This window comes from Vulpes lagopus, chromosome 3 (assembly GCF_018345385.1).
Source record: "Vulpes lagopus strain Blue_001 chromosome 3, ASM1834538v1, whole genome shotgun sequence".
Classification (NCBI taxonomy): Eukaryota; Metazoa; Chordata; class Mammalia; order Carnivora; family Canidae; genus Vulpes; species Vulpes lagopus.
The window spans coordinates 15,782,331-15,810,002 of NC_054826.1; the positions used below are offsets into that span (position 1 = coordinate 15,782,331).

The 27,672-nt window shown below is 39.7% G+C and overlaps 1 protein-coding gene across 1 annotated transcript; it reads right to left on the reverse strand.

Moving 5' to 3' along the window:
• LOC121488184 (UDP-glucuronosyltransferase 3A2-like) lies at positions 1–27,446 on the reverse strand. Its single transcript, XM_041750548.1, has 7 exons — positions 27,202–27,446; positions 24,826–24,927; positions 14,963–15,071; positions 12,045–12,576; positions 6,198–6,429; positions 4,469–4,688; positions 1–3,376 (listed from the first exon to the last, which is right to left on the reverse strand). The coding sequence occupies exons 1-7, from the start codon at positions 27,293–27,295 to the stop codon at positions 3,100–3,102; spliced, it is 1,566 nt and encodes a 521-aa protein (XP_041606482.1). The 5' UTR covers positions 27,296–27,446; the 3' UTR covers positions 1–3,099.
• Positions 27,447–27,672: the final 226 nt, after the last annotated feature.

Below are 27,672 nucleotides of genomic sequence, written 5' to 3' on the forward strand. Positions count from 1 at the left end.
TTTTCAAATCAATTTTAAAGTATAATTTGTATTCAATAAACTGCATCCATTATATGGATAGAACACAAATGTTACTCCATTCACTTATTAATGGGCCTGTAATTTTTTCTTAGTCTGGAGTTATTACAAATAAAGTTATTGTGAACATTGTGGACAGATTTCCACATGGACAGAGGCTTTCATTAACTTGAGTAAATACCAGAAGTGGAATGGCTGGATCATGTGGTCAGTATGTGCTGAACTGAGAAATTGTGGAGTGATTGTCCTGTGTGGCTGCACTATTTCACACCCCCTCTCAGTAATGGAATGGATGTGAGCCCCAGTAGCTCCATCTTCTTGCTAACTACTCATATGATCAGTTTTTTTAATTGTAGCTGTTCCAGTAGATGTGCTGTGACACTGTGGTTTTATTTTGTATTTCTCTAGTGACTAATGTGTCTAGTAATTTTTTATGTGATTATTGGTCATTTGCATATCTTCTGTTGAGAAGTGTCTGCTCAAAATTTTTTGTCCATTTTTGTACTTGTTGTAAGATTTGCTTTGATACAAGTTCTTTGTATCTTCTAGATACAAGTTCTTTGAGAAATGTGCTGCAATATTTTCTCCCAGTTGATAGCTTATATATTTGTCTTAAGAGTAAAAAAGTTTTTCATTTTGACAAAGTTTAGTTAATCAAATGTTTTTCTTTTATGATTTGAGCTTGTGTGCTCTGAATGATAAATCTGTTCTACCAAAGGACTACAGTGATTTTCCTTTAGAATGTTCAGGGTTTGCTTTTAGGTCAATGATTCACTTTGAGTTAATTTTTGTGTATGATATGCAGTGACAGTTAATGTCGTTTGGTGTATGTCATTAAGTAAAAATGAAAGACCATTCAGATATCAATTGTTCCAGTATAATTTGCTGAAGAGATTTCTCTTTTCCCACTGATTTGTCTTTGCACCTTTGTCTACATCAACTGACATGTCCATGTGGGTCTATTTCAGAGTTGCAAGATACATTTGGAGTGGTCGCCAGAAACCAATCACAGAGAGATTGTATTCTATGCAATGAGAACTGACAAAAGATCTGAACCAGGGAATGATGAGATCAGACGTTCATACCATCAAGGCCATGCTGACAGTCAGCTCAGTGGATAAGGTTTTGATGTAAGGAGATTAGAGGCATCATCCTGGCTCACTGGCTCCCTTTGATCAGATTTCCTGGGTGGGAGTGGAGCTTAGGAAGCAGCAGGCACAGAGTTGGCCTTACTGAGTTATAAGTGTTCAGGGAGGATGACATGGTGGTAGCGGGAACATCAGCTGGAAGCCTCATCCCTTGGTCCTTTTGTTGGTTTATCTATTTATTCTAATGACAACACAGAGAAAACTTCAGGTCTGCTTTTCAAGGAACTATTGTCAGAAACCAGTTTCAGAGATTTCATAAGAATTGCAGAACTAAGACCTTGAATTACACACACACACACACACACACACACACACACTTCCTCATGTGACGTGCTTGTGGCTGTAGGTGACATGGTGCAACATGTCGCTACACACTGGCACCAGGGACCTTCTACCCAGAATGTTACGTTATCCTATAATATTCCCAAGGGTGGGGTTCTTTCCCTTGTTACATGGAATATTTGTAGTAGCTGCTTCATCCTCCATTTGAGTTATTTCAACATGTAGTCACAACCTCAGAATTAAGCAATCAAAAACTAAGGTGTCTGGGACCATCCGGTATATCTACTGTTTTCTTCACTATGTTTCCATATACAAGATACTATACGTCTGAAATGCTTAAGTATATAGTGAATTCCATGTGAAAACACAAAAGCAAATATGAAGGCACAATTGAAGGAAAGTAAAATATATTATACAAGGAACCTACCAGAGAGGGAGCCTGGTATCTAATAAAGGAGATAGAAAACTCCAAAAAAATAGGGGGGAGCTACAGACAATAACATGGAACCTCCACACCAGCCCTTTTCAGAGAATCAAACACTAAACATATAAAAATCCTGGTGGTTAAGGCACACGTTTTGGGGTGTATTTTGCTAGGAACTGAATGTAATTCCTATAGAGGTATAGAGGGATATTCTGTGCCACATTTGCGGGGGCAGGGGGATAGTGGTGGTGGCACAGATGGATGTTTCCTAAGTTAATCAAGTCCTGGGAACTGCCATACTCACTGGATCTGAGGATCCAGAGCCTCATGGAGAAGTCCAGGATCTTCAAGTAAGGTCTCCATGATTACATTTTAAGAGAGGGAATCTTAAAAAGGGGCCTATGAGAAGTGAAAACCACAGCATTAGCTGTGGCCTAAAGGCAGCCTTCAGGCCTGAGCAACCAAGGAGGAGTACTTCACAGGAGGGACCTGGGACAGAGAAGACAGGTGGGGTCCTGGGGGAGCCACTCCTGCCTAGCTGCAGGACAGAGACCAGGCTTCCTGATCCTGGAGGTGAGGTGAAAAGGACCAACAAGAGGAAAACCCAACATGGAAGTACTGGCTAGTATCTGATCTCATAAAATGTGAGGCTGGACTGGGCAGAGAGACTAAGTGTCAGACACCAAGGATGAAGTAAGAAGGGTGCTGTGTCTAGGGACAGGGAGTGGGGAGGAAGGTATGGATGTTTGCTGAAGGTTTGGGTCTGAGTGAGGATGTCACTGATGAGGGGTAAGTCAGGAAGCCAAGATCAAATTCATAGACACAGAAAGTAGAACAGGAGTTGCCAGGCGTGGGGCTGGTGGTGGGGGCAAGGATATGGGGAATTACTATTTCATCGGTGTGCAGTTTGAGTTTGGGAAGATAAAATTTGTTCTGGAGTGGGTGGTGGTAATGTTTCCATGATAATGTCAATGTGCTCAATGCCACTAACTGTACAATTAATAGCTAAAATATGAAGTTTTATACAATATGTATTTTACCACAATTTGAAAAAATAATCCCCAAGATTGCTTCATAAGAATTTCCAAACAGGGCAGGAAATTATGAGGAGATACTTGTACGCCAACCTCAAGTACCAATACAGGAAAGACACCAGGGGTGTCCTGTGCTGGGGAAAGCCATCTGCAACCAGTGGCTCCCCAAACACCTGTCAAGGCTGAACCTCCATCAGGCCTTCTTCTGCTTCCTGGCCCCACACAACCACCTGGCCACCATGCCCAGCAGCTTCCCACAGAGCCACAGCGTGCCCAGGGTGACCACCAGCAGGAACAAGATGATGTCCAGCAGGTACTGCTCATGCCATGGCTGCTGCAAGGCATAGGGCTTGAGGTGTGCTGCACCCCCTGTCTGGAGGATGTGGTCGATCCAGCCCACCAGCCTCTGGGCAGGGGTCAGGGGGTGAGAGCGCCTGATGATGCTGGCAGCCACGGCTGCTGACTTGTACCTGTTGGCAGAGACAGCGTTGGGGTGTTACTCATGTGACCTCAGAAGTCTTAGAGACCTTGTATCAACACACACACACCACACACACATTTCATCCATATGCACAAAAGACTGAGTTTGAAGGAAAAGTGGTTGGCCTGATCTTGTCACAGTCGAAGTTCTAACTGGTCTCACCATGCAAAGATCCAAGCCTAGTGCTAAAATGCTAAACTATACAAAGATGACTAAGCTGTAAGGACAAGTCTCTACCCAAGGACACTCATGCTACAATAAAGGAAAAGTATACAGGGATATATGCGATGTGACATACATCCGATTCAGGGTAAATGTCCTCGAGACCCTGATAAGGTATTCAGTCCATGGTGGGTACCACATTCTTGACCTATATTAGAATTTACTTAAGAGAACATGGACCCTTTAACTGAGAACACAGGAGAAACAAGAGACACACCTGGCCATCCAGGGGAGCTTACTCTCTACTAGCTAGTAGAAGGGACACACAATAAATTCAAACAGAATGAAATGGGGTGGTTACTGATCCTGAGAAGTGTGAAGAAGAGAAAATGAGTAATGATTGAAGGGGCTGGGAAAATAGTGCATCTAGGACTGTCACACAAAGACCTCCTGCCTCTCTGAGAAGAGGACATTGGAGAGGAGTCCATGTCTTGAGGAGCCAGCCCTGTGAAGGGAAGGGAAGGGAAGGATGTCATAGGTAGCATCACTGATAAAGGGCCTCAGGCAGAGACAGTGTGGCATGTTGAGGGACAGGATGGTGACCTCCCTAGTGTAATTCTACAAAATATAAGACCTCTCACAGACCCTGTGTAGGATCAGAGTCCTCAAAACCCTTAAGGTAGAAACTGTTCTTGAACCTAACATCTAACCTACATTGCCCAGTCTTGCCCTCAGGGGAAACAGGTCAGCTATTAGCATCACACACATATTATTCCATGGAAGTTTGGAAGCTTCAACTTTTATAGCAAAAAAAAAAAAAAAAAAAAAAAAAAAAAAAAAGCCACACCATGCTCTTGTATTTGATGTCTTCATTCAGCCTAAGTGACCACAAACCCAAGTGGCCACAAGAGCTCCATACCTCTTGTCTTCTATGACTTGCTTCATCCTCAGAGCCAACGTCTCTGCCTTGACCTGCTTTAACTGGATCGAGACACCAAACTTCTTGGCTTCTACTCGGATCAGGTTTTCGGCCTGTTCTCCAAAGACAGGAATCCCTATCATGGGCACACCATGTTGGATGGCCTCCATTATGCTATTCATCCCACCATGGGTGACAAAAAGACGGATGTGTGGGTGAGCTGTTGCAAATTGGGAACAGAACAGAAAAGTGCAGGGTGAAAATTTTCAGAATATCTTTGAAAGTATCAAGGGCAGAAAAAAATACAAAGGAATTTAAAGGATGTTGGAGAAAATGGAGTTACTGAGTTCGTTTAGGGCACACTCGAGGATGCATATTCCCCAAGATACAAAATTCTGGCCTTGTCTCTGTACAGAGATTCCTCTCTATCAATCCATCGAAGACTTAGAATCCAGAGACAGTTGCTGAGCATGCTGAAGCCAGCATTCTCCTCCATCCATCCATCCCTCCACCCATCTTTATCTTTCTATTCTGTCTCTACCTTTGTTTCTCTTATGTCTGTTCTCTCATTATTTGTCTCTCCCAGTCCCACTCTGTTTATCCTGTGATTTACTATCTCTGTCTCTAGTTGTCTGTCTCTGTCTCTCACTCTCCAGGCCTCTCACTCAATAGGTCTCATGCCTTCTCTTTCATTGTTCATTCACTTCCCTCTTATCTGGAGGCTAACACTTTCACTGACATCACATCTCATGTGGTATTCATCAAACTTACACTATATCTGCCTTCTCCTCAATTTCATAAAAACCCTCTAAAGTAGGCAATGATGCTCTATGCCTCTCAATATTTCCAATTCTTGTGTGCTCACCCCACTCTTATTTAGACAAAACTAAAACAAGTGCTGATAATGAAAAGTTCACCTCAAACTGCCTCTCAACAGTGATGTGCATCAGAATCTATTTGTATTTCTCTGAAAATCACAATTCTCTTCCCTACCCCATGCCCTGTGAATATATGTGCAGAGTCCTCTATCTTAAGTTTCCAATATATTTGTGAGCTACAATACTGAGGACTAATCTTTGATGTAGACAGAGGTTGTGGCACTGAGGGGCTCCAGAAGTGGCACAGACAATGACAGCAATAGGGTATAAGGAGCTTTCTGCTATTAGAGAATTCAATGGACAAAATAACTGGATAAGGCTAAGAGGTTAGTCAGCTTGACACTCAGATATCTTGGCACACCCTGAAGGGTTGACACCATCAACATCAATTCTTTGAAAGCTTGAGTACATCTTTTGTAGGGTATGAGAATGTACTAAAATGTGTGGGTGTGTGGGTGTCTATAATGGTATATGGCCTAACAAATACTCAAGTGGCCAGGAACAACAGTGGCAACAAGACCCCCAGTACGTGTTCTAAGAGCCCACAAATAGTCTTGGATCATGTCTGGGCAACCTTTGTCTGTGCAAAATATGGTAAAACATCCTAATGACAATATTGTTTCTGGCTGTAGGTATCAGGACTGCAATAGAAAGGAAGAAGAAAACACGTCAGTTTTACTGATTTGGGGAGTATAGTCTCATTTCCTAAGAACTCCAGCTAGCTACTCCATTTCTGTCCTCTCAAGATTATCTTTGGCTACCAGATGCCCCTTCCCATGTTGGCAGAGTTGCCCAGTGGAGCCCCAAAGATACATAAATGGAAACATAGAAGTAGATTGGATAGTCCTTACCCAAGAGGTCATTCTGGGGAAGCCAGTCCACAATCTTCACATTTGCTGCCAATTTGACATCTTTGGGCCAGTGAGAAGGATTGCACTTCCATATCACCCCTTGAGACAGATGAGCAAAGGCACCGTTTATCTCCCTGAGGACTTCCCGGGACTGATAGAGATTCACCATGGAGCCCAGGGCCACAAGGACAAAACCAGAGTCTCCAAACTTGGCAATGAAATTCTCAAATTCCTGGAGAGAGGTAAGAAAGGAAACGAGGTGAACAAAGTTGTTCATGAAAGCCCAGACAGCCTTGGAATCAAAGTCAGCTATTAACAAAATATACCCTCCTCTCCAGTGAGCCTAAGCCCACTGTCTTGAAGTGGCTCTCATAGCCCCTGAGACGGCTCACTGCTCTCTGCACTGTGTTCATGTCCATTGTGTCTGGCAGCCTTGAGGCCATTTTTCTGAAATCTCAGGACACATCCTACCATACAAAAACACTCAATAATCTCAAATGAACGTGCAGAGAGCTTTAGTGATCCAGTCACTACCACAATAGCCCATGTTGCCCATGAAAGACTCAAAGCATACTGTGGCACCAACATCTAGATCCAGGACTTGCATGTATAACAATGTTTTATAAAGAGGAAAGTCCACGTGTTGGGAATTTTTCTTCATTGAAAACATGGCCCCAGTTCAAGGTCATCCTCATCCTCATTCTAGGTGTGGGGGCATATATATTATCATTTAGGAGTGTCCCGATGCCATTCCTAAATGCTAGGATGCTAGTGGCTGGGAGAGTGCCAGTTGCTGTCCTGGCCCAGTACAGGGCAGTAGGGTTTCTAGAAATTGAAGTAGATGATGGGAAAGGGTCTCTATCAGGTGTCTGCCTCATATAAGCTTATTAGCCATCTGTCTGCCTTCTTTGTTGAAAGGTCTGGGAAGGTTTTTGCCTCATTTTTAAATTATTGGTTTTCTTATTGTTAAATTTTAAGAGTTCTTTGCATACTATGTATATTTGTGTGTATAAAGTGTTTGCATATTTTAAATAATAGTCTTGAACAAATAAGTCTGTTCCAAATACTTGCTCTTGTTCAGTGGCTCCTCTTTTTATTCTCTTGACAGTGTCTTCCCATAACAGAATTTTTTTTTAGATTTTTATTTATTGATTTGAGTGAGAGAGAGAGTGTGTACAAGCCGGAGGTGGGAAGTGGGGAGAAGCAGAGGGAGAAACAGGCCTCGGCTAACAGAGAGCCCAAACCAGGGCTCCATCCCAGGACCCTGGGATGATGACCTGATCCGAAGGCAAACACTTGGCTGACTGAGCCACACAGGTGCCCCACAACAGAATTTTAATTTCAACTTAGCACACTTATCAATCCCTTCTTTCACAGAACACAACGTAGGTTTTACATTTAAAAGGTCTTCACTAGACTCTAGTTCATCTAGATTTTCTCTAATATCATATTCTAAAAGTTTTATACTCTTGCATTTTATATTTAGGTCTGTGGCCCATTTTTAGCTAATTTGCTTGAAGGGTGTAGGGTCTGAGTCTAATTTATTTTGTATGTGTGCAGATACCCATTTTTCCAGCACCACATTTTTGAAAGTCTATGTTTCCTCTCTACTATTATCTTTACTCCTATGTGAAAGATCAGTTTACTAAATTTGTGTGGGTCTATTTTGGGGTTTTCTAGTGTGTTACATTTGCAATCCATCTAATCTTTTGCCAATATCATAACGTCCTGATTACTGTATCTTTATAGTATGTTTTGAAATTGAAAATGTCAGTCCTCCAACTTTATTCTTCATCTTCAATATTGTGTTGGCTCTTCAAGATTTTTGCCTCTCTATGCAAATTTTAGGATCAGTTCATTAATATCTACAATATAATTTGCTGAAATTTTGACTGTGTTTGCAATGAATGCATAGATCAATTTGGAGAGAACTAAAATCTTGACAATATTGAGTCCTCCGATCCATGGACATGAATTTTCTCTTATTTAGTTCTTTTGTTTCTTTCATTAGAGTTTTATAGTTTTTATCATATAAATCTTTATATATTTTGTGGATTTATTCCCAAGATCACATTTTTGGTGGTGCTAATATAAATTGTATAGTGTGTTTAATTTCACATTCCTCCATGCATTGCTAATATATAAGAAAACTATTGATTTTATACATTAAACTTGTATCCTGGACATTGCTATGATTGCTTCCTATTTCAGGAATTTTTATTTTTTTTTTATTCTTTGGCTTTTTCAGATTTTCAAAATGGACCATCGTATCATCTGCAAACAAATTAGTTTTATTGCTTCCTTCTTAATCTATATACCTTTTTCCCTTTTTTGTCACATTTCCTTTCCTTGAATATTATCTTTCCTTTATTTCCTTTTTTTTTTTCATTTGCCAACATATCATTTCTTTACTTAGAACATCCAGAATGAGTCTAAAAGGTGGCAGTGAGGGGACATACTTGCCTTGTATTGATAACTTGTCCTCTCATTTTCTATACAACAACTTTTGATATAGAGAAGTTTTTAATCCTGAGGAAGCCCAATTTATCTATTTTTTCCTTTGTTACTCATCTCAGTGTCATATCTACAAATTCATTGCCAAATAAGTCCATGCAGACTTATCCCTTTCTTTTCTTCTAAATATTTTATGGCTTTTACCTTTTTAATTATACCATTGATCTATTTTGACTTAATTTTGGTATGTGGTATGAGAAAGGCTCAAAATACATTCTTATTCATGTGAATATCCAGTGGGATCAGCAGCATTTGCTGAAGAGACTATTCTTTCCTTTGTTGAATAGTTTTGGCAAAATCTTTTTCAAAAATGAATTGGTCAGAGATGTGAGTCATCCAACTGTGTTCTTTTTCATTTTACTTTGATTATTCAGGGTCTCTTACATTTCCATATGAATTTGAAAATTGGCTTTTTCATGTCTATAAAAAGAAAAGGCCATTGAACTGTAGATAAGGATTAGATCAAATCTGTAGATCACTTTGAATAGTATTGCTCTTTTAACAAGATCAAGTATCACCATCCATGGTCTGGAGGTGTCTTCCTATTTATTTTGGTCTTCCTGGATTTCTTTCAGCAAATTTGTAGTGTCCAATGTACATGTCTTTCAATTCCTCAGTTTAATTGGATGCTGTTGAAATAGTTTTCTTTATCTTATTTTCAGATTGCCCATAGCTGCTGTATGGAAACACAAATCATATTTTCACATTGATATTTTCCCCTGAAACTTTGTTGGGTTAATTTATTAGAACTAGGGACACCCAGGTGGCTCAGTGGTTGAACATCTGCCTTCGGCCCAGGGCGTGATCCTGGAGACCCGGGATCTAGTCCCACATTGGGCTCCTGCATGGAGCCTACTTCTTCCTCTGCCTGTGTCTCTGTCCCTCTGTCTCTCTCTCTCTGTGTCTCTCATGAATAAATAAATAAAATCTTTAAAAAAATTATTAGAACTAGTAGTTTCTTTTTGGTATATGAATTCTTTGGGAATTTCTATATAGAGAATTATGTCATATGAAAATCAAACTATTTCTACATTGTCCATCCCAATTTGGATGCCTTTTCTTTCTTATTCTTGCCTTCAAAATATATCAAGGGCATATTTGAATAGCAGTGATATAAGTGGGCATCTTAGATTACTGATCTTAGGCAACATAATTTCAGTCTATCATAAAGACTACAATGTTAGCTGTGAGTGTTCTATATACTCTTTATCATGTCCAAGAAGTATCTTTATACTCCTAGTTTTGTGAGTGTTTTTATCATGAAAAGGGGTGAGTTTTGTCAAATAACTTTTCTGCATATGTTGACATGATGTATTTCTTTCTTCCCTTCATTCTAATAATATGTTGTATTACATTCATTTTATTATATTAAACCATTTATAAATATCCTAATATTCTGTAAAAGTTATGAGCTAAGCCTATTTTGTGTGATATTAATTATTATATAGCCACCCCTAGATGATTCTTTAGAACTTTCAGATTTAATGCTCTAAAAATGAGCATTAATACACTTTTGTCAATTCTCCAAAAACATTAGGTTTTTTTTCCCTCTTCTGCATTGTTTGGTTGTCCCCAGCTCAAAGCCTTTAATCTATTGTTTAATCTGGCTCTATTTGACTCCATCCAGCACTACACCATAAGAACCATCCAAGAGGACCACTTAAAATCAGCTTTGCTATCTTTTGAAAATTATAAGATTAATGTAAATCTATTATTTAAAATTGAGAAGAGCAGAGCATGATATAACTAGAAGAAGCTCCGTGCTCTCATTCCCTAACAGAAACATTTAAAAAAAAGAAAGAAAGAAAGAAAGAAAGAAAGAAGAAAGAAAGAAAGAACTAAAGACAGACTGCACTGCAGGCAAATGTGTAACCAGTCCACCGAAGCCAGAAAATAGTTATGGAAACATTCTCTCACCAGCATCCCTACCCCCAGCATGTGTATATCCACAAGAACAAGTATAAAATTCGACCCTCACCTTAACAACATACAAAAAACTCAACTCAAAATGGATAAAAGAGTTAAACATGAAAGCTCTTGGAGGAAAATACATGGAGAAAATTTCATGATATTGGTCTTGGCAATGATTGCAATGATATAGCACAATGCACAAGAAACTAAAATGTCAAATTCAAAGTGAACACCAAAATAAATAATACCAACAAGAACAAAACCAGTTGGGACTCATGAATCTAGAAAGCTTCTGCACTGCAAAAAAAAAAAAAAAATCAACAGAGCAACAGACAACCTACAGAATGGAAAATATTTGCAAACTATTCCTGATAAGAGATTAATTTCCAAGATGCATAGGAAAGACGACAACTCAATAGAAAAAAAATCTTATACCCACATTAAAAAATAGGCTAAGGACTGGAATAGACATTTATCCAAACACAACATGCAAATGACAAGCAGATATATGAAAAAATGCTCAACAATACTAGTCATCAGGGAAATGCAAATCAATTATACAATGAAATGTCATTTCATATCTATTAGTATGGTTATTATTAAAAAATATAAGACATGTGTTGAGAATATGGAGAAAGACCAAGCCTTACAACTGTTGTTGGGAATGAAAAGTGGTGAAGCCACTTATGGAAAAAAGTATGGAAATTCCCACTGAAATTAAAAATAGAACACCATATGATGGAGCAATCTGATTTCTCTTTCTGTACCCAAAAGATGGAAATTAGGATCCCAAAGAGATGCCTGCATTCCCATATTTATTGAAGCACACTATTCACAATACCCAATATACGTTAACAACCAAAATATCCATTCAAAAGATGAATGGCTAAAGAAATTGTATAAATATATATATTATGGAATACATTAAAAAGAAAGAAATTTTGTAATATGCAAAAACATGGATGAACATTTAGGACATTCCGCTAAGTGACATAAGCCAGAATGGCAAATACTGCATGAATTAACTTATATGAAGCATCTAAAATAGTCAAATTTATGGAATCTAAAGTGGAAACTGGTTTTCAAGGTTTGTGCCAGGGGTTGGGTGGTGGGGGGCACAGTGATGAGGAAAAAGTGTGGCTACTAGTCCATGAAGGAAGAGTTGTAGGTAAATGAGATGTATAAGATCTAGAGATCTGAAGAACAACATGGTACCTAAGTCAATAATTATGTATTGCACTATTAAAAATTTGATAAAGGGGTAAGTCTAATGTTAAGTGGTTTTACCATATAAAATAAAATTTAAAATAGAATATAAAATTAAAAATATATTACTCCCAGTTCCCTCTGGCAGAGGAGTTACCAATTCTGCACTGAAGAGCTCTGTATGATGTCAATATTGAGCGCTGCAGTTTTACTTACTTGTGGCACTGGTTTAACAGGTCTGACCATTAAGCCTCCAACATACACAGTGTTGGGAAGCAAGGGCCGAGCAAATTCAAGGGCAAAGTCAGAGTTAACAAACCACAGCTCTGCTTTCTTTAGAAGATGAGACAAAACTGGCCTAGAGCCTTCTGGAAAATGTTCCTTAATGGTGTTGTCAAACGTAGATTGGATTTGCCATTTCTTCATGGAGAAATCAAAGAGCATCAGAAAATTCTTCACTCTGCCCCAGAAATCCATGGGGTTGGTTAGCCAGGAACGGAATACTGGAATATAAGACACAGGGATTGGTAGCCCAAAGTCCACATTGCCGAACTGGGTGGGAAGAATTGACACAAATGGCTTCCCAAGCTTCTCAGCAATCAGGAAAAAACAGAAGTCAAATGCTTCAACAAATACCAGATCAAAGTTCTCATTTTTAAAGAAATCCATGATATCTCCTCTCCTTAGCAAATCACTGCATCGAATCCCCAGTTGTCCCATTAACTTTACAAAGTTGTCAAATGTTTCTCTGTTTAAAACAAAAGTAATGACAAGTATTCATTGGAGGTGTTAATTTCACAATATTAGGAATATTTTGGGCTCAAAAAAAAAAATCTCATGTAAGTAAGACCACCTCTAACATCAACCCACCAACTTTACCAATGTCCAATGAATACTCTGCTCTGGTCACTCTACTCTGGTTGTTCCTGCTTCCTAAAATATTCTCACTTCCTCCCCTCCCCTTTCTCTGGCCAATCCATATGCACCCACTAGCAAAGCTAATTTAGGTGTTTCTACATTGAATACATTCTCTGACACTAGCAGATCTCAGAGTTCCATGTCTAGTTGATACATTCTGTGATGCTCTGTTTAACTTTCATTTGCATACTGACCTTTTATGAGTGACCGTCCTGATTCCTAACCAAACTGTGGAAGTACCTTCATGGCATCAATATTCATGCTGTAGCCCTTTTATTTGAAATTGAGTATATCCTGAATTTGACAGATTGTCTCACACAAGGAACTTTCTGATGGTAATATTAGAATCCAACTTCTAAGCTGAACAATGAGAGTTACTTCTCCCTACCTGAAAAGATCAACATTTAAAACAAACAAAATAAAAGCCTATTTAGGGCTGATTACTATTTCATGCCAGCCGATTTCACAAAAGTTCATTGTAAAATTTTAACAATATCTATTAAGACTCTTGTCTACGACACTATCCCAGGAACCATAATCCTTCAGTGTTTCCCTATTAGTGCCCACAAGAAAAATGATCCTTTTTATACAGCATATGGGAAATAGATGAGAATATTCATGACCTGAAGTTACAGGTACAAGTGCTTTGAAGACCCATAGGCCTCCTACTTGAATGAAGGACTGAGAGAATCTAGGCCCAGCAAACCTGGAACCTGCACAACATACCACTATGTCAGCCCACTTAAGGAAGGTCCACAGGTGAGAGCTCATTAGCAATACACAGATGTCTACATGAACTATAGAATCAACTACAAGTGACAACAGATGATTGGCTGAAATTATCCTCTAACATATTTTAAAAGATTTTCATAAAGAATGATTGCTAAGTATTACTGACAAATTCAGGATATGAAGTACAAAGTCCTCTAAAGTTAGAGCATGAAACATACAGAAATTAAGGTAATAAATTGAAAAAATATAGGAAAGCACTGTGCTCAATATGTTGCACCATATTAAACATTGTGTCAAACCAGTCTTGGCACATGGGTGGCTTAGTTGGTTAAGCACCCAACTCCAAATCTCAGCTAAGGTCTTGATCAGGATTATAAGTTCAAGCCCCTTGTTGGGCTTCATGCCCAACTTAAAAACAAACAAACAAAAACAGTTTGACATAATAAAGCTGAGGGAGAAGAGGTGAGATATATAATTCAAAAATATATGAGTAACAACATAAGATAAAATAGACAAAGTTTCAAATGAGTACTGTAGATCACATCTCTTACAGATGAGAGAATTTGGTCTTCTAGTTTGACTAAGGAACAGGGCTTTATTGAAAAAGCTAGATTTTAGGGGCCCCTAGTAGCAAATGGAATTTATTTTTTTAAGATTTTATTTATTTATTTGAGAGAGAGAGAGAGAGAGAGAGAGAGAGAAAACACATGGGGGAAGGGACAGAGGGACAAACAGACTCCCTCCTGAGCTTGGAGCTCAACACAGGGGCTTGCAGATAGGTATGATCCCAGAATTCTTAGATCAAGACCAAATTCAGATCAAGCCATAGTCAGACACTTAACAAGTGAGCCCAAAAGGCATCTTGCAGATAGAATTTCTAAGGAAAGAAGGAGAATGGGCATTAGGCCAGTGTATTAACCAAGCAAGAGATGAATTTGTGTCTTTATGTTCAACGTCAAAGATGAAGAACTTCCTATATATCTCAGATAATGACAAAATCCCTCAGATTACTCTTTGATTGTATATCATCAAACTATTTGAGTTTTTAAAATTAGTTTAAAATATAGTGGTTCAAGGTATTAAAAAATCAATATTCCTAAGCATCTTTCTATTCTTGAATTTATATGAGGAAACGGGAGGAAAAATCAGTGTGATGTGGTGGTTCTCATTGTTTACCAACTATGAGAAATTAAGTTGCCTGTCCCACCTTCCGTGTTATGGAGAATATATATGCAAACACTGTCAAGTGAATGTTGCCAGGAAGATCCAGAGTAACAGTCCTCATCACTATACAGAAATACATTCATGCTTTCAGTGGGAGAGCAGCAATAAACACAGATTGAGTGATTGGTAGTGCAAAAGTCATCTACTCATTTTTCCATCCATCCATTCCTCTTAGACTCACACCAAGTATCCGTGCATCCAACCATTCATTCATATCACTAAAATGGCAATGCATTCACTCACAGAATAAAAGAAATTACCTGCCATGCAGAGCTTCTGTCACAAAGAAATCAAAACATTTCTTAAATTCCTTTCTATGATCTTCAGGTGGAAGCCAACTTAGAACTTCGTATGAAATTTCATTCTTTTCTAAAAACAAAACAATAAAAAAATAAAACACCAATAGAGAAATGTGTAATTATACCACACAACCTGAATTAACATTGGCATGATGATATCACGGTTTGCTTATTCCAATGATTGGATATATACTCGGTATTTGCTTTTTGAACTTTGGTTTGGTTTTTCTGCTTTCTCATTTCTTCAGTCATGCAACTCGCTAAACTTTATTGAGAACCATATAATGATATAGTCACCTTTTTTATTCATTTTAATGTAGTAGATTATTCTATTTAAAGTTTCTACTATTCACCATTCTATAGGTGAGAAAGGAATACCAGATAATTTGTCAAGAGTGCACATTTAGTGAATGGTATACTTTGTATTTCAATGTAGATCTTATTTTACCCTAGATCTCCAGTCATTTCTCATTTAGAAAAAGAAATAATTTTCAGTAAAATTAAAAGTGATACATGCACAGGTTTCTCAATTAGCCAAAAAAAATACCAATGCCTAAATTAAAAATAGCAGTCCTCTGCAACCCTACTTCACATCCTGGCCTCTCCCCCATGTGTAATAAAAAGTCTGATACCATTTTTGAAGTTGAACTGATGACAGCTTTCAAGCTACGTCTCCCCCTTAACCTTCTGTGACATATCTTGGCAAACAGAGAAGAAAGCCTCAACATGCCTTCTCTTGCGGGAGCAAGAGTTTCAAGCCAAGCAAGCCAGACCCAGGTAGGGGAATCCTTACCTATCCCACTTACAAGCTTCTATAATTGGCATTTGGGGACAAAAGTATGGGTTTAGCCTTTCAGTGGCCCTGGGTCATGTGTCTCACACAAATCCCTCTTCTATATCAGCTTGGATTGTGCTTCTGGATCCCAGCATGAACTGTGATTGACACTAGACTAGGTAGAGTCTGTGACCAATAGTTGTGTGTCTCCAGGACTGCCCCCATTATAGACAGTGCTCTGGGCAAGACTGATTCCAGTTTATAAGCCCACAGAATGTTTGAAGAATGGTAGTCAGCATGTCACAGGATGAGATTCACACTCATAACAGTAGGAGGTGCACTAGAACCGCAGAAAATTCCTCTGCTACTGCTGCTGATTACAACTCTGAAGTTAAAAGAAAACCTTGACTAACGTTGTAGTGGGGTAAAACACTGATGACATGCCCATGGAGTTAATTCAAGGAGTTCATTCAAACTCAGGTTAATTTCACATCTCTCAAAATTACCACCAGTGTGGCCTCAAGACTCGATATGATTTGGGACGTTCCGAAGAAGAAACTTACAAATATGCGTAGATTAGAATGCACAACCTCCCCCAAAACACATCTAAGAGCAGCCAAAATAAAGAGGAAAGAGAGGGGCAGGGCAGGGTGAGAGAGTCAGGAAAGAAGTTAAAACAGAGTTCTTAGTTGTGATTCACATGGAATATAACGTTACTTTCTTAAAAACTTTATAACAAAAGAATGGCCCATTGGCTTTTGTGACTCTATACCAGAGCTTCTAAATACTTTTAACATCAGATGAAATGAACCACTAATTGTCTTCATCAATGCTGGGGCAAGAATAACAGATATATGAGTGGAGTCCACCAAATTTATCCTGAAAATTTCAGTACTCTTAGGAGTCAAAAATATTAGCTGGAGGGTAGATATTTATGTCCTATCTTAACTACTGCTATTAAATATCCAATAGTCATTACAGCAAAATATTTACATTACCTCCTAGTGGCTATGGTTGCTCTTGATAGGTAACAAGTCAAAAATTAAAATAAAATCAAAGTTTCGGCATTTACAAGCTGATAGGTTGTCAAAATAGGACCCTTTGATCTGACCCACATATTAAAACTGTTAATGCAACTTATAGATAGTGCCTTTAAGGATTAAATCCCACTTTAAAGGATCTATTAAGCAAAGGAGTGATTAGCTCCCCTGGTTTTCCATTGAATGGCCTAGTTTAGACTACTCTTAAACCAACAAAGAAGTAATAATACCTTGCAGTGGATGACTACAACATTATGGACATGACCTATCATACTAAACACCCCCATTTCTAATGTTATGGAAATGTCTGACTATATCTCATTACTAATAGTTAATTTGCAAGGGTGGATTTAGTAATATATTCTGTTTAATTCCTATTTCAACAAGTTCTCAGCTGCAGTGTCTCTTCATCTTCATCTTGGAAGGATACAGATCACTTGTAACTGGCTTCCCATGGACTACCTCAATAGCCCTGCACACAAGCCTTGCCAGCAAGATCTTAACCACATCAACTTTATCCAGAGAAGCACATGTATGACACTGCATTGAGGACAACCTCTTTTTGCAGGGATTCATTGAGCACACTCATTCAGGACACAAACATTCACATAGGAACTCACAAGAGGGATGTGCTGCTCCCCTACACAAAGCCCAAATATGGCACGTCAGCTGAATTGCTGGGAACAATTACTTGTCAGTTGAAGGTCTTTCCATCCCTGATGACCATCAAGAAACAACTATACCAGTTCCACTTTCAGCATGAGTGTCTAAGAAGCTTTCCTAGCCATCATGCATTCAAATAGAAACTAGTGAAAATCTTCTTTTATATATAAACACACATATTTAACTATATATATTTTTTCTGAAAATGTCTTAAGAAAATAAATACAAAAATAAAAAACACACAAAATAAAATATGATCCAACTATACATATTGTATGCAAGAGACTCACTGTAGATCCAAAGACACAGACAGACAGAAAGGGAAATGATGGAAAACGATATTCCAATCAAGTATTAAGTAAAAGAAAGCAGATGAGCAAATACCAGTCACAAAAGTCTTCAAATCAAATAAGATTCAAGATACAAAGAAGGAAAGTATATATTAATAAAGGTTCGATACAGCAGGAAGATATAACTATTATAAAGATATATGTACCCAATGAGAAACCAACAAAATAGCTAAAGCAATAGCTAGAAGAATACAGGAAGAAACAGTCAGTTCTATAATAATCATTGGACATTTCAACATCCACTTTCAATAATGGATAGAAAAGCCAGAAAGAAAGATCAGTAAGGAAGTAGAAGACTTACCCACATTCATCCACAGATAGAACACTAGATATAACAGACATCTTCTGAACACTCTACCCAGCAATGACACACACATGCCTCTCAAGGGTACATGGGACATTTTCCAGCAGAGACCATATGCTCAGCCACAAATAAGTCTCAATACAGTTTAAAACATACTTACCACAGGATATCTGACCCCACCAAGAGGAAGATAGAAATTCACAACAGAAGGAAAACCAGAAAATTCACAGATTCTGGAAATTAAACAATACCCTTTTAAATAACCCATGCATCAAAAACAGATCACAAGGCAAATCATAAAATACTTAGAGACAAATAAAAATGAGTACACAACATACCAAAACTTTTATGGGATGTGCCCAAAGCAGGACTTAGAAGGAAATGTACAGTTTTTAATGCCTACATTAAAAAAGAAAGTTATCAAATCAATAAATTATTCTGCAACCTTAAGACACTGGGGAAGAACGTGTACTAGACCTAAGACAGAAGGTAGAATTAACAAAGATTAGGGAGGAAATTAATAAAATTGGAAATAGAAAACCAATAGAAATCAATGAAAACAGAGACAGTTCTTTGAAATAATCAAGAAACTTTACAAACAATAAAGAGACGAACTACTAGGAACAGAAATGAAAGAAGGAACACTACTGATGACCACACAGAATGAAAAGGACTGTAGGAGAATTCTATGATCTCTAGAGAGCAATAAACTATAACAGATGATATGGACAGAAACTAGCAAAGTTAACTTAAAAAGAAAAATGCATTCTAAAGAGATCTATAAAGAGGAAAATTTGTTCCATTTTGGTAAAGAACTAAGAATCTCTCGCCATACAGGTATCCAAAATATAAATGAAGGCTACACATGTCTCCACGCACTAAAGGCAAGTACACAGTCTCAAGCAAGACTGCCCTTATCTTCTACAGATTTTCGGACATTATTGATCATAATCAAGGAACTAATTCACTTCTCTAAATGCACAGTGCTGGTCTTCTGAACAAGACATTCAGGGAAACATTCAACTCCCTCACCAGCCTCAGGCAGCAGGTCTCATAAATGCCATAATGACTTACTTATACAAGTTCAAACTGAAGGGACACCTGGGTGGCTCAGCAGTTGGGCGCCTGCCTTTGGCCTAGGTCTTGATCCTGGAGTCCCAGGATCGAGTCCCACATTGTGCTCCCTGTGGGGAGCCTGCTTCTCCCTCTGCCTGTGTCTCTGCCTCTCTCTTTCAGTCTGTGTCTCTCATGAATAAATAGAATAAAGATCTTTAATTTAAAAAAAATTCGAACTGAAATATGTGAAAGACGGAATGGTCTGGTCATCAGTCAAACATGAAGGGAAGCAGCCATTCCAGCCCCACCAATGAGCACCATAAAAGCCCACACATACTCTCCTTTTCCTGCTCTCTCAATGCATTTTTGGACCAGTTTGGAAGTTGCCTTACTTTCTGCCGTGAAGCCTAATTATGTCATTAATAAACTGTTGTGTTTTCTTAAAGATTTTATTTTGAGGTAATCTCTACACCCAAAGTGGGGCTGAAACCCACAATACCAAGACGGAGAGTTGTGTACTATACGGAATGAGCCAGCCAGGTGCCCCTAAAATAAAGCATTTTAAAACCTTTGGTGTGCATATAAGGATCCAAGTCTCAACATCCGAACCTAACTTTGGGGTTAGGAGAGAAAGCCTGTATCTCTGACTGGCTAAAACAATTTAGGGAGAAACAATATTAATTCTAGTCAAACCCTTCCAGAAAATTGAAAGAGGAACACTACCTAAGTATTCCATTAGGAAAGTATTTCACTGATAACATTGCCAGAAAAAAAAAAAAAAAAACAAAGAAAAGAAAATCCCGAGAAAATCACATAATGATGACTTACATGGACACAGGTATAAAATTTTAAACCAGTTCACATTCCCACCAAGAGTGTAAGAGGGTTCCCTTTTCTCCGCATCCTCTCCAACATTTGTGGTTTCCTGCTTTGTTAATCTTCCCCATTCTCACTGGTGTGAGGTGGGATCTCATTGTGGTTTTGATTTGTATTTCCCTGATGGCAAGTGATGCAGAGCATTTTTTTAATAATAAATTTATTTTTTATTGATGTTCAATTTGCCAACATACAGAATAACACCCAGTGCTCATCCCGTCAAGTGCCCCCTCAGTGCCCGCCACCAAGTCACCCCCACCCCCCGCCCTCCTCCCCTTTCACCACCCCTAGTTCATTTCCCAGAGTTAGGAGTCTTTATGTTCTGTCTCCCTTCCTGATATTTCCCACACATTTCTTCTCCCTTCCCTTCTATTCCCTTTCACTATTATTTATATTCCCCAAATGAATGAGAACATATAATGTTTGTCCTTCTCCGATTGACTTACTTCACTCAGCATAATACCCTCCAGTTCCATCCACGTGGAAGCAAATGGTGGGTATTTGTCATTTCTAATGGCTGAGGAATATTCCATTGTATACATAGACCACATCTTCTTTATCCATTCATCTTTCGATGGCCACCGAGGCTCCTTCCACAGTTTGGCTATTGTGGACATTGCTGCTAGAAACATCGGGGTGCAAGTGTCCCGGCGTTTCATTGCATCTGTTTCATTGCATCTGTATCTTTGGGGTAAATCCCCAACAGTGCCAATGTTGCCCAGGGCAATTTACTCGTTTAATGCAATCCCTATCAAAATACCATGGACTTTCTTCAGAGAGTTAGAACAAATTATTTTAAGATTTGTGTGGAATCAGAAAAGACCCCGAATAGCCAGGGGAATTTAAAAAAAAAGAAAACCATATCTGGGGGCATCACAATGCCAGATTTCAGGTTGTACTACAAAGCTGTGGTCATCAAGACAGTGTGGTACTGGCACAAAAACAGACACATAGATCAATGGAACAGAATAGAGAACCCAGAAGTGGACCCTGAACTTTATGGTCAACTAATATTCGATAAAGGAGGAAAGACTATGAAAGAGCATTTTCTCATGTGCATGTTGGCCATGTCTATGTCTTCCTCTGTGAGATTTCTCTTCATGTCTTTTGCCCATTTCATGATTGGATTATTTGTTTCTTTGGTGTTGAGTTTAATAAGTTCTTTATAGATCTTGGAAACTAGCCCTTTATCTGATACGTCATTTGCAAATATCTTCTCCCATTCTGTAGGTTGTCTTTTAGTTTTGCTGTGTAAAAGCTTCTTATCTTGATGAAGTCCCAATAGTTCATTTTTGCTTTTGTTTCTTTGGTGCAGCCACTCTGGAAAACTGTGTAGACGTTCCTCAAAGAGTTAAATATAGACCTGCCCTACGACCCAGCAATTGCACTCCTGGGGATTTACTCCAAAGATACAGATGCAATGCAATGCTGGGACTCCTGCACCCCGATGTTTCTAGCAGCAATGTCCACAATAGCCAAACTGTGGAAGGAGCCTCGGTGGCCATCGAAAGATGAATGGATAAAGAAGAGGTGGTCTATGTATACAATGGAATATTCCTCAGCCATTAGAAATGACAAATACCCACCATTTGCTTCAACGTGGATGGAACTGGAGGGTACTATGCTGAGTGAAATAAGTCAATTGGAGAAGGACAAACATTATATGTTCTCATTCATTTTGGGAATATAAGTAATAGTGAAAGGGAATAGAAGGGAAGGGAGAAGAAACGGGTAGGAAATATCAGAAAGGGAGACAACATAAAGACTCCTAAGTCTGGGAAATGAACTAGGGGTGGTGGAAGGGGAGGAGGGCGGGGGGTGGGAGTGAATGGGTGATAGGCACTGAGGGGGGGCACTTGACGGGGATGAGCACTGGGTGTTATTCTGTATGTTGGCAAATTGAACATCAATAAAAAATAAATTTATTATTAAAAGAATTTAAATCAAAATTTAAGCAAATTAAATCTAAAATTACATAAAAGGGAAAATACATCTTGACAAAGTGTAATTGTTCCTAGAACACAAAGATAGTTTAACATTTGAAAACCAATTAGTGACTTTCATTATTTTGACATAATCGGCATATGTATTTGTCCAAATATATCAACCTATATATTTTAATATACGCAGTTTATTATATGCCAATATTACTTAAATGCAATGGTTTAAATAATGAAGATAGGGAACCTCAGTGTGCGGTCACAAGAAGGTGACAGGACATACTGAAATTCCTACTTTAAGTAACTAAATAAAACCAGACCAAATACATGTTGAAATGGTTTTTAGACACTGGATACCAGGTGGCACAGGACATTCATGGGTGGCTGGAGAAAATATCCAAGATACAGCTCTTGGAGGAGGTCCCCAGACCTGGACTGGCCTTCTCCCTCTCCCTCAGTGGAACACTTCAGATTTGGGGGAGGACATGGCAGCTAGCATTCACGGAGCACAATACCTGGATACCACAAGGGAGCCATCGGGAGACAAAGCTCTCAGGCTTGGAGTCTTCCTGAGAACAGTCAAACATGTGATGAAATTACCCAAACCCCATAAAGAATAAACAGAACAATGCCCAGGGGTTCTACAGAGCCTCTTTTCAAGCCACTACTCAGCTTGACAGTTAATGAAGATATAAAGGAAAGCTCCCCAATCAGCTGGATAAAGGTGCATTTTGATCTAACTCCTGTAACTTTGTCTCAATTGGCTCTAAAATTCAGAGGCAAAAAAAAAATAAAAAATAAAAAATAAAATAAAATTCAGAGGCAAAGGTGGTTATAATTTATTAAGCTCTATAAACCCCAGCTATAAGAAATCGACCCCACCTTGGTAACAGCAGACTAATATAGTAGGCTTTTCTTTTCTTTTCTTTTCTTTTTTTTCTTTTCTTTTCTTTTCTTTTCTTTTCTTTCTTTCTTTTCTTTTTAACTCGCAATGCTAAGTGAGCAATACTAGATAGATAAACTGAGGAGCCCTGAATCCAATCAAAAACTCAATTGCACGATGGGGCTTCCTTACATAAGCTTCTGAGCTGCTCTTCTACCTCCATACCCAAAGAAAGCAGAACTAACTGGCTGAAAGAGGGAGAACTCTCTAGTCAAAATAATGTTCCTCTAGGCAAAACTTTGCTTCAGTGTTTGTAGGCAAGCCCTGAGAATCAATGATGTAACTGCACACATCCCCAAAATAAAGACCTGTCACTTGGGGAGTGTCTACCTGGTAGACGGAGAGGTTCAGCAAGTTCTCTTAGGAAAAGGAAGAGTCAGACCTGCAGACAATTCAGTCCTCTGTAGGGCGGCATCTTGTGATTTCAGTTATTGATTGAAATAAACTTACACCTCAGCACTAGCACCTGAAGTTACGTCATTATTTCTGAAGTCATTTATTCATTAAAGTTGTATATAAAAACCCTATAGGGAAGTTATACAAGCAGGTAGTTGATGCAGGCTCAAAAGTTTCAATAGTGAGTATTGAATCAGGTCAACTAAAATAATCCAATCACGTGTTTCCTTATTTGCAGACCTCTACCAAAGTCTACTGCTGAAGAGAAAGATAAATAATCCATTTCAAAACCTCAGAAATCTCCAGTGAATCGTAAATATTGCAAGAAACTCTGGACTATTAAAACTTGGAACCAAGAATAAAACAAAGGGGAATCCATGGGCTTCTGAATGGTTTCTAGTTTCAGTGTGGGTGGATGTGTTAAAGTGGTAGAGGGTCTAAAGCTTTCAGCAGTTCCTCAATCCACGAGAACCATCAAAATGAAATGATCATGGACTACAATTACCATGGTTGGCAGTCAAGGCAAATACACAATCAGACTGACAATCAAGGCAGATACAAAGGGATATGTGTAGAAGGAAATCCAGAGAACGATGTAGAGCCGGGTCTAGAAGGTGATTAAACAGGAACAGAGCCTGAAGTTCATCTTAGAATTTCATAATTGCTCAGACTTGTTTTTCATCAAAGGTGATGAATTTGGAGATTTTTTTTAAATTAAAGCTTCAGTAATTCTCAATGAGGAACCCAGAGCTTAAAGTTCTAGATCCACCCGCTCTATTATTAACCCGCTGTGTGAACATGAACAAATCTTTTGAGTTCTCTGGTCCTCTGAATGCTTGTCTGTCAACAGAGAAGACTCAACAAGATTGAAGAGCTTCATCTTTGCTGCAATATTCTTGGATTCAGTGACCCAAGAACTTCTGACATCACTATGCACAAGTCATGGGCAGCCAGTGATGTCTCAAGAATATATGATCAACTCATTGATAGATTCTGATCCTAGGACATGACTAAAAGACATTCTTGTAAAGCTTCCTTAAAGTTCAGGTCTCATAACAAGAGTAGAAAGTAACCTAGAAACAGGAAGCGCAGCTCTTCTTATGTAACAGAAGCTACAAAGATGGTTGAAGACTTCTCTTCAAAACATATTAAAGCCACACCACACAGTAGTGGTTATCAAAATGATTAATAATGATGTATGGAGGCTTGCCTGAGATGAAATGGCACCTAGCTAAGGTGGTAAAACATGGAGTTATGGAATGTAGAAGTTCTGGAGGCCAGGCCTCCAGAGCCCAATATGATATCCAGCAGGTAACATAAGCATACATGCACACATATTTCCCCTTCTTTCAATATAGTTAGATTCAAAAAGATTTTGTGCTAAGCAGTGCTATACAGAAGACACTGTCTCTCTGGGATAGAAGAATTTGATGATTAACAAAAAATAAATAAATAAACAAACAAGAAATCAAAAAACCCACCTGGGATAAAAAATTCTTCTCCATAAAGAAGCATGGTGACATTATGACCATGATCTTGAAGAATCTGAGATACCTGGTCCATCAGCAGATAATGGCTTCCACCTAGGAACAATACAAAATTTCATTTTTGTAGGGATGAGAACAGAGGGTCTGAAATTGATGTGGGGGAAGGAGAAATCCAAGGTAAGGGGGCAGAGACAGCCAAGAACCCTACAGTGTCTTCGCAAATCTTAACCTGTGGAAGTCGTCCATCAATATTTCCTTTAGTGACTGATAGTCTCTAAGTCAGTGTGAAGAGCTTCTCTTCTTTGGCCTTAGGAGTTCCTGATCCTAAGTACATGCTGATTGCAGCCAGCACTTATGGAGACACAGTGGAAATTAGGCACAGTACCGTGTTTGGGAGGGGGAAGGGTTCCTACTGACAATTGGTCAGAGCTTCTTATGGGAACTTTACCTTAAGAAATGTATGTTACAGTCAGACCAAGAAATGGAAAACTTGAGTATCAGTGGAAGAAATAGCCATTGGAGCAGAAGGAGGTACACCCACCATTTAGAATCCAAATATTTGAAATTCAAATATATTTGGCAGGATGTTTCCAGTTGGAGCTGGAAAATTGCTGAACATCAGATTCAGGCATTCAGGATAACTGTGTGCCCTAAGATGGACCTGCAGGACCCTGTACATGATAGATTTGGAGATCACCCTTCCTAAGATTCCTGAGATTCTATGAAAGAGAAGTTTGATCCTCTGGGGAGGTACAGGTTCTATCACTGCAAAGACTGTGTAAGACATCAGCCATCACGCGGATTGTGTTGAGTATATGGATCTCAGCAGCAGAGAAAGTCAGATCCAGGGGAAAGGAATAGAATTTGCCCACACTGGAAAGTGGGGGTTGTTTGGAAGATAAAGGCCTCTTGATGGTTGGGTCAGCAGAGAGGGTTGTAGGACTACAGCAGTGGTGTGGAAACTACTGGAGTTTTTTATAACTATACCTGTGCTGAGTGAGGCAACACAGGTTATAGAAAACACAAACCTGTACCTCCTGAGACTGCTTCTCTGGCTCACATCGAATCCTTGGAAGAAATGGATAAAGGAGAGAAGCCCTCCCACAGAGGCCACCATTCCTGAGGGTCTTGGTGAGCCCAATACCTTCTGGGACAGAGGCGGGGCCTCTGGCACCTCCAAACCACACCAGCTCCATCTCAGAGACCAGAGGACCTGTGCTTTCGGAACGTGGGGAAACATTTTTTTCTGCTGCCTCTATCATTAAAAAACAGATTTAAAATTGAAAACAGGGCTTTTAAAATAGTGATTTTTAGGAATCCCCACTGTAAAGAGTAGAGTTTGGGGAAGAGGACAGGTTTGAGGTAAGAAAACAGTAAAGTTGGGGTGTGTCCATGAGGGAGGTCTCATGGGCTCTGGGAAAAGGCCCCTTATTCCCTTGAACCTCAGTGTCCCTGTCAGGAAATAAAATCAGGTGACCCAATTAGATGATCTTTGTGTTTTTTTCCAGTTCTCAGATCCCCAGATTCTTGGGGCTCTAACAGTAATCAGGGGAGTTCCTTATCCTTTCATAATGAATCCAGAAGTCTTGGGAAAGCTCCATCCTGTGATGCCCCCTATCCTGCTAAGTGTTCCTGTTCCCCTCTGCTCCCTTTGAGGCAAAAGTAAAGGTAATAAAACTTAGTTGACAGAATTAATGCTTCACTGTCCTTCAAAACCTTCCAGCAGCAAGGACAAGAGAGAGGGTCCGCCTCCTGTGCCCCATCGTTTCTCCAGGTGTCCCATTAGACACATCTCACTTTGTGCTGCTGCCCCCAGGAACCCCCATCCTTGGCCTCCAGGAGCCCAAAACTGACCTCAACTTCCACTGTCTACTACCATCTACTCTGCACTCCCCCAGATTTTTAGGGTGTGCATCTCACTTTGTGCTGCTGCCCCCAGGAACCCCCATCCTTGGCCTCCAGGAGCCCAAAACTGACCTCAACTTCCACTGTCTACTACCATCTACTCTGCACTCCCCCAGATTTTTAGGGTGTGCCTCCAAAAATCCCATCCTTCCCTGGAGTAGATGGCTTAAGGTCTCCAGGCTAGCACTGGATCTAAATTCTGGCCTCAGCTATGCGCCATGGGAAGCACCTCAAAGCAGATAAAAAGAGAGGAAAGGAAACCACTGTTTTCTCCAGAACTGACTCCCCCAGCCCAGCAGTGGGGACCCCTCTCTGTGACACAGGCCTGCCCACCTCTCCCTCCACGGGCCTGGGACACAATCCAGTCTGAAAACCCACAGGGTTTCCTGACCCCAGAGTGTGTGCTTGAGCCCCGCACGGGTGCCCAGGATGCAGCTGTCTCTGATTTTCCCTCCAAGCACTCACCCAGTGAGGATGTGGTCAGGATTTTGGCGGCCTCTGAGAGCAGGAACCCAGGCAGGAGGAGGCAGGCTAGCAGCAGCGTTCCCTTCCCCGCCATGCTCGGTCCGTACTAGCTGCGGAGCCCAGCCCTGTGCCCAGAGCCCTGAGCCCTGAGGCCTTCACAGTGACCTGTGAGCTCTGGGAACACGTGTGCACTCGCAGCCAAGGAAATGTGCTGGCAGGCAGCTGGAGAAGAGCAGAGGGGTGGCTCCTGCCTGTCTTCTCTACTGTTTGTCACTTCTGGCCCTACTGCTCCTCCCCCAAGGTGCTTGCCCCACTGGCTAATTTGTCCTCAGGCTCCTAACCTGCGGCAGCTGGAAGGAGGAGTTAGTGAGCTTTCCTTAACCCCTCTCTGTCCCTGCAATCACCACACTCTCCCTAGAGAAGACACTCTGAACCAGGGATGGTAGGGACCTTGGGAAGTGGCTTCCAAGA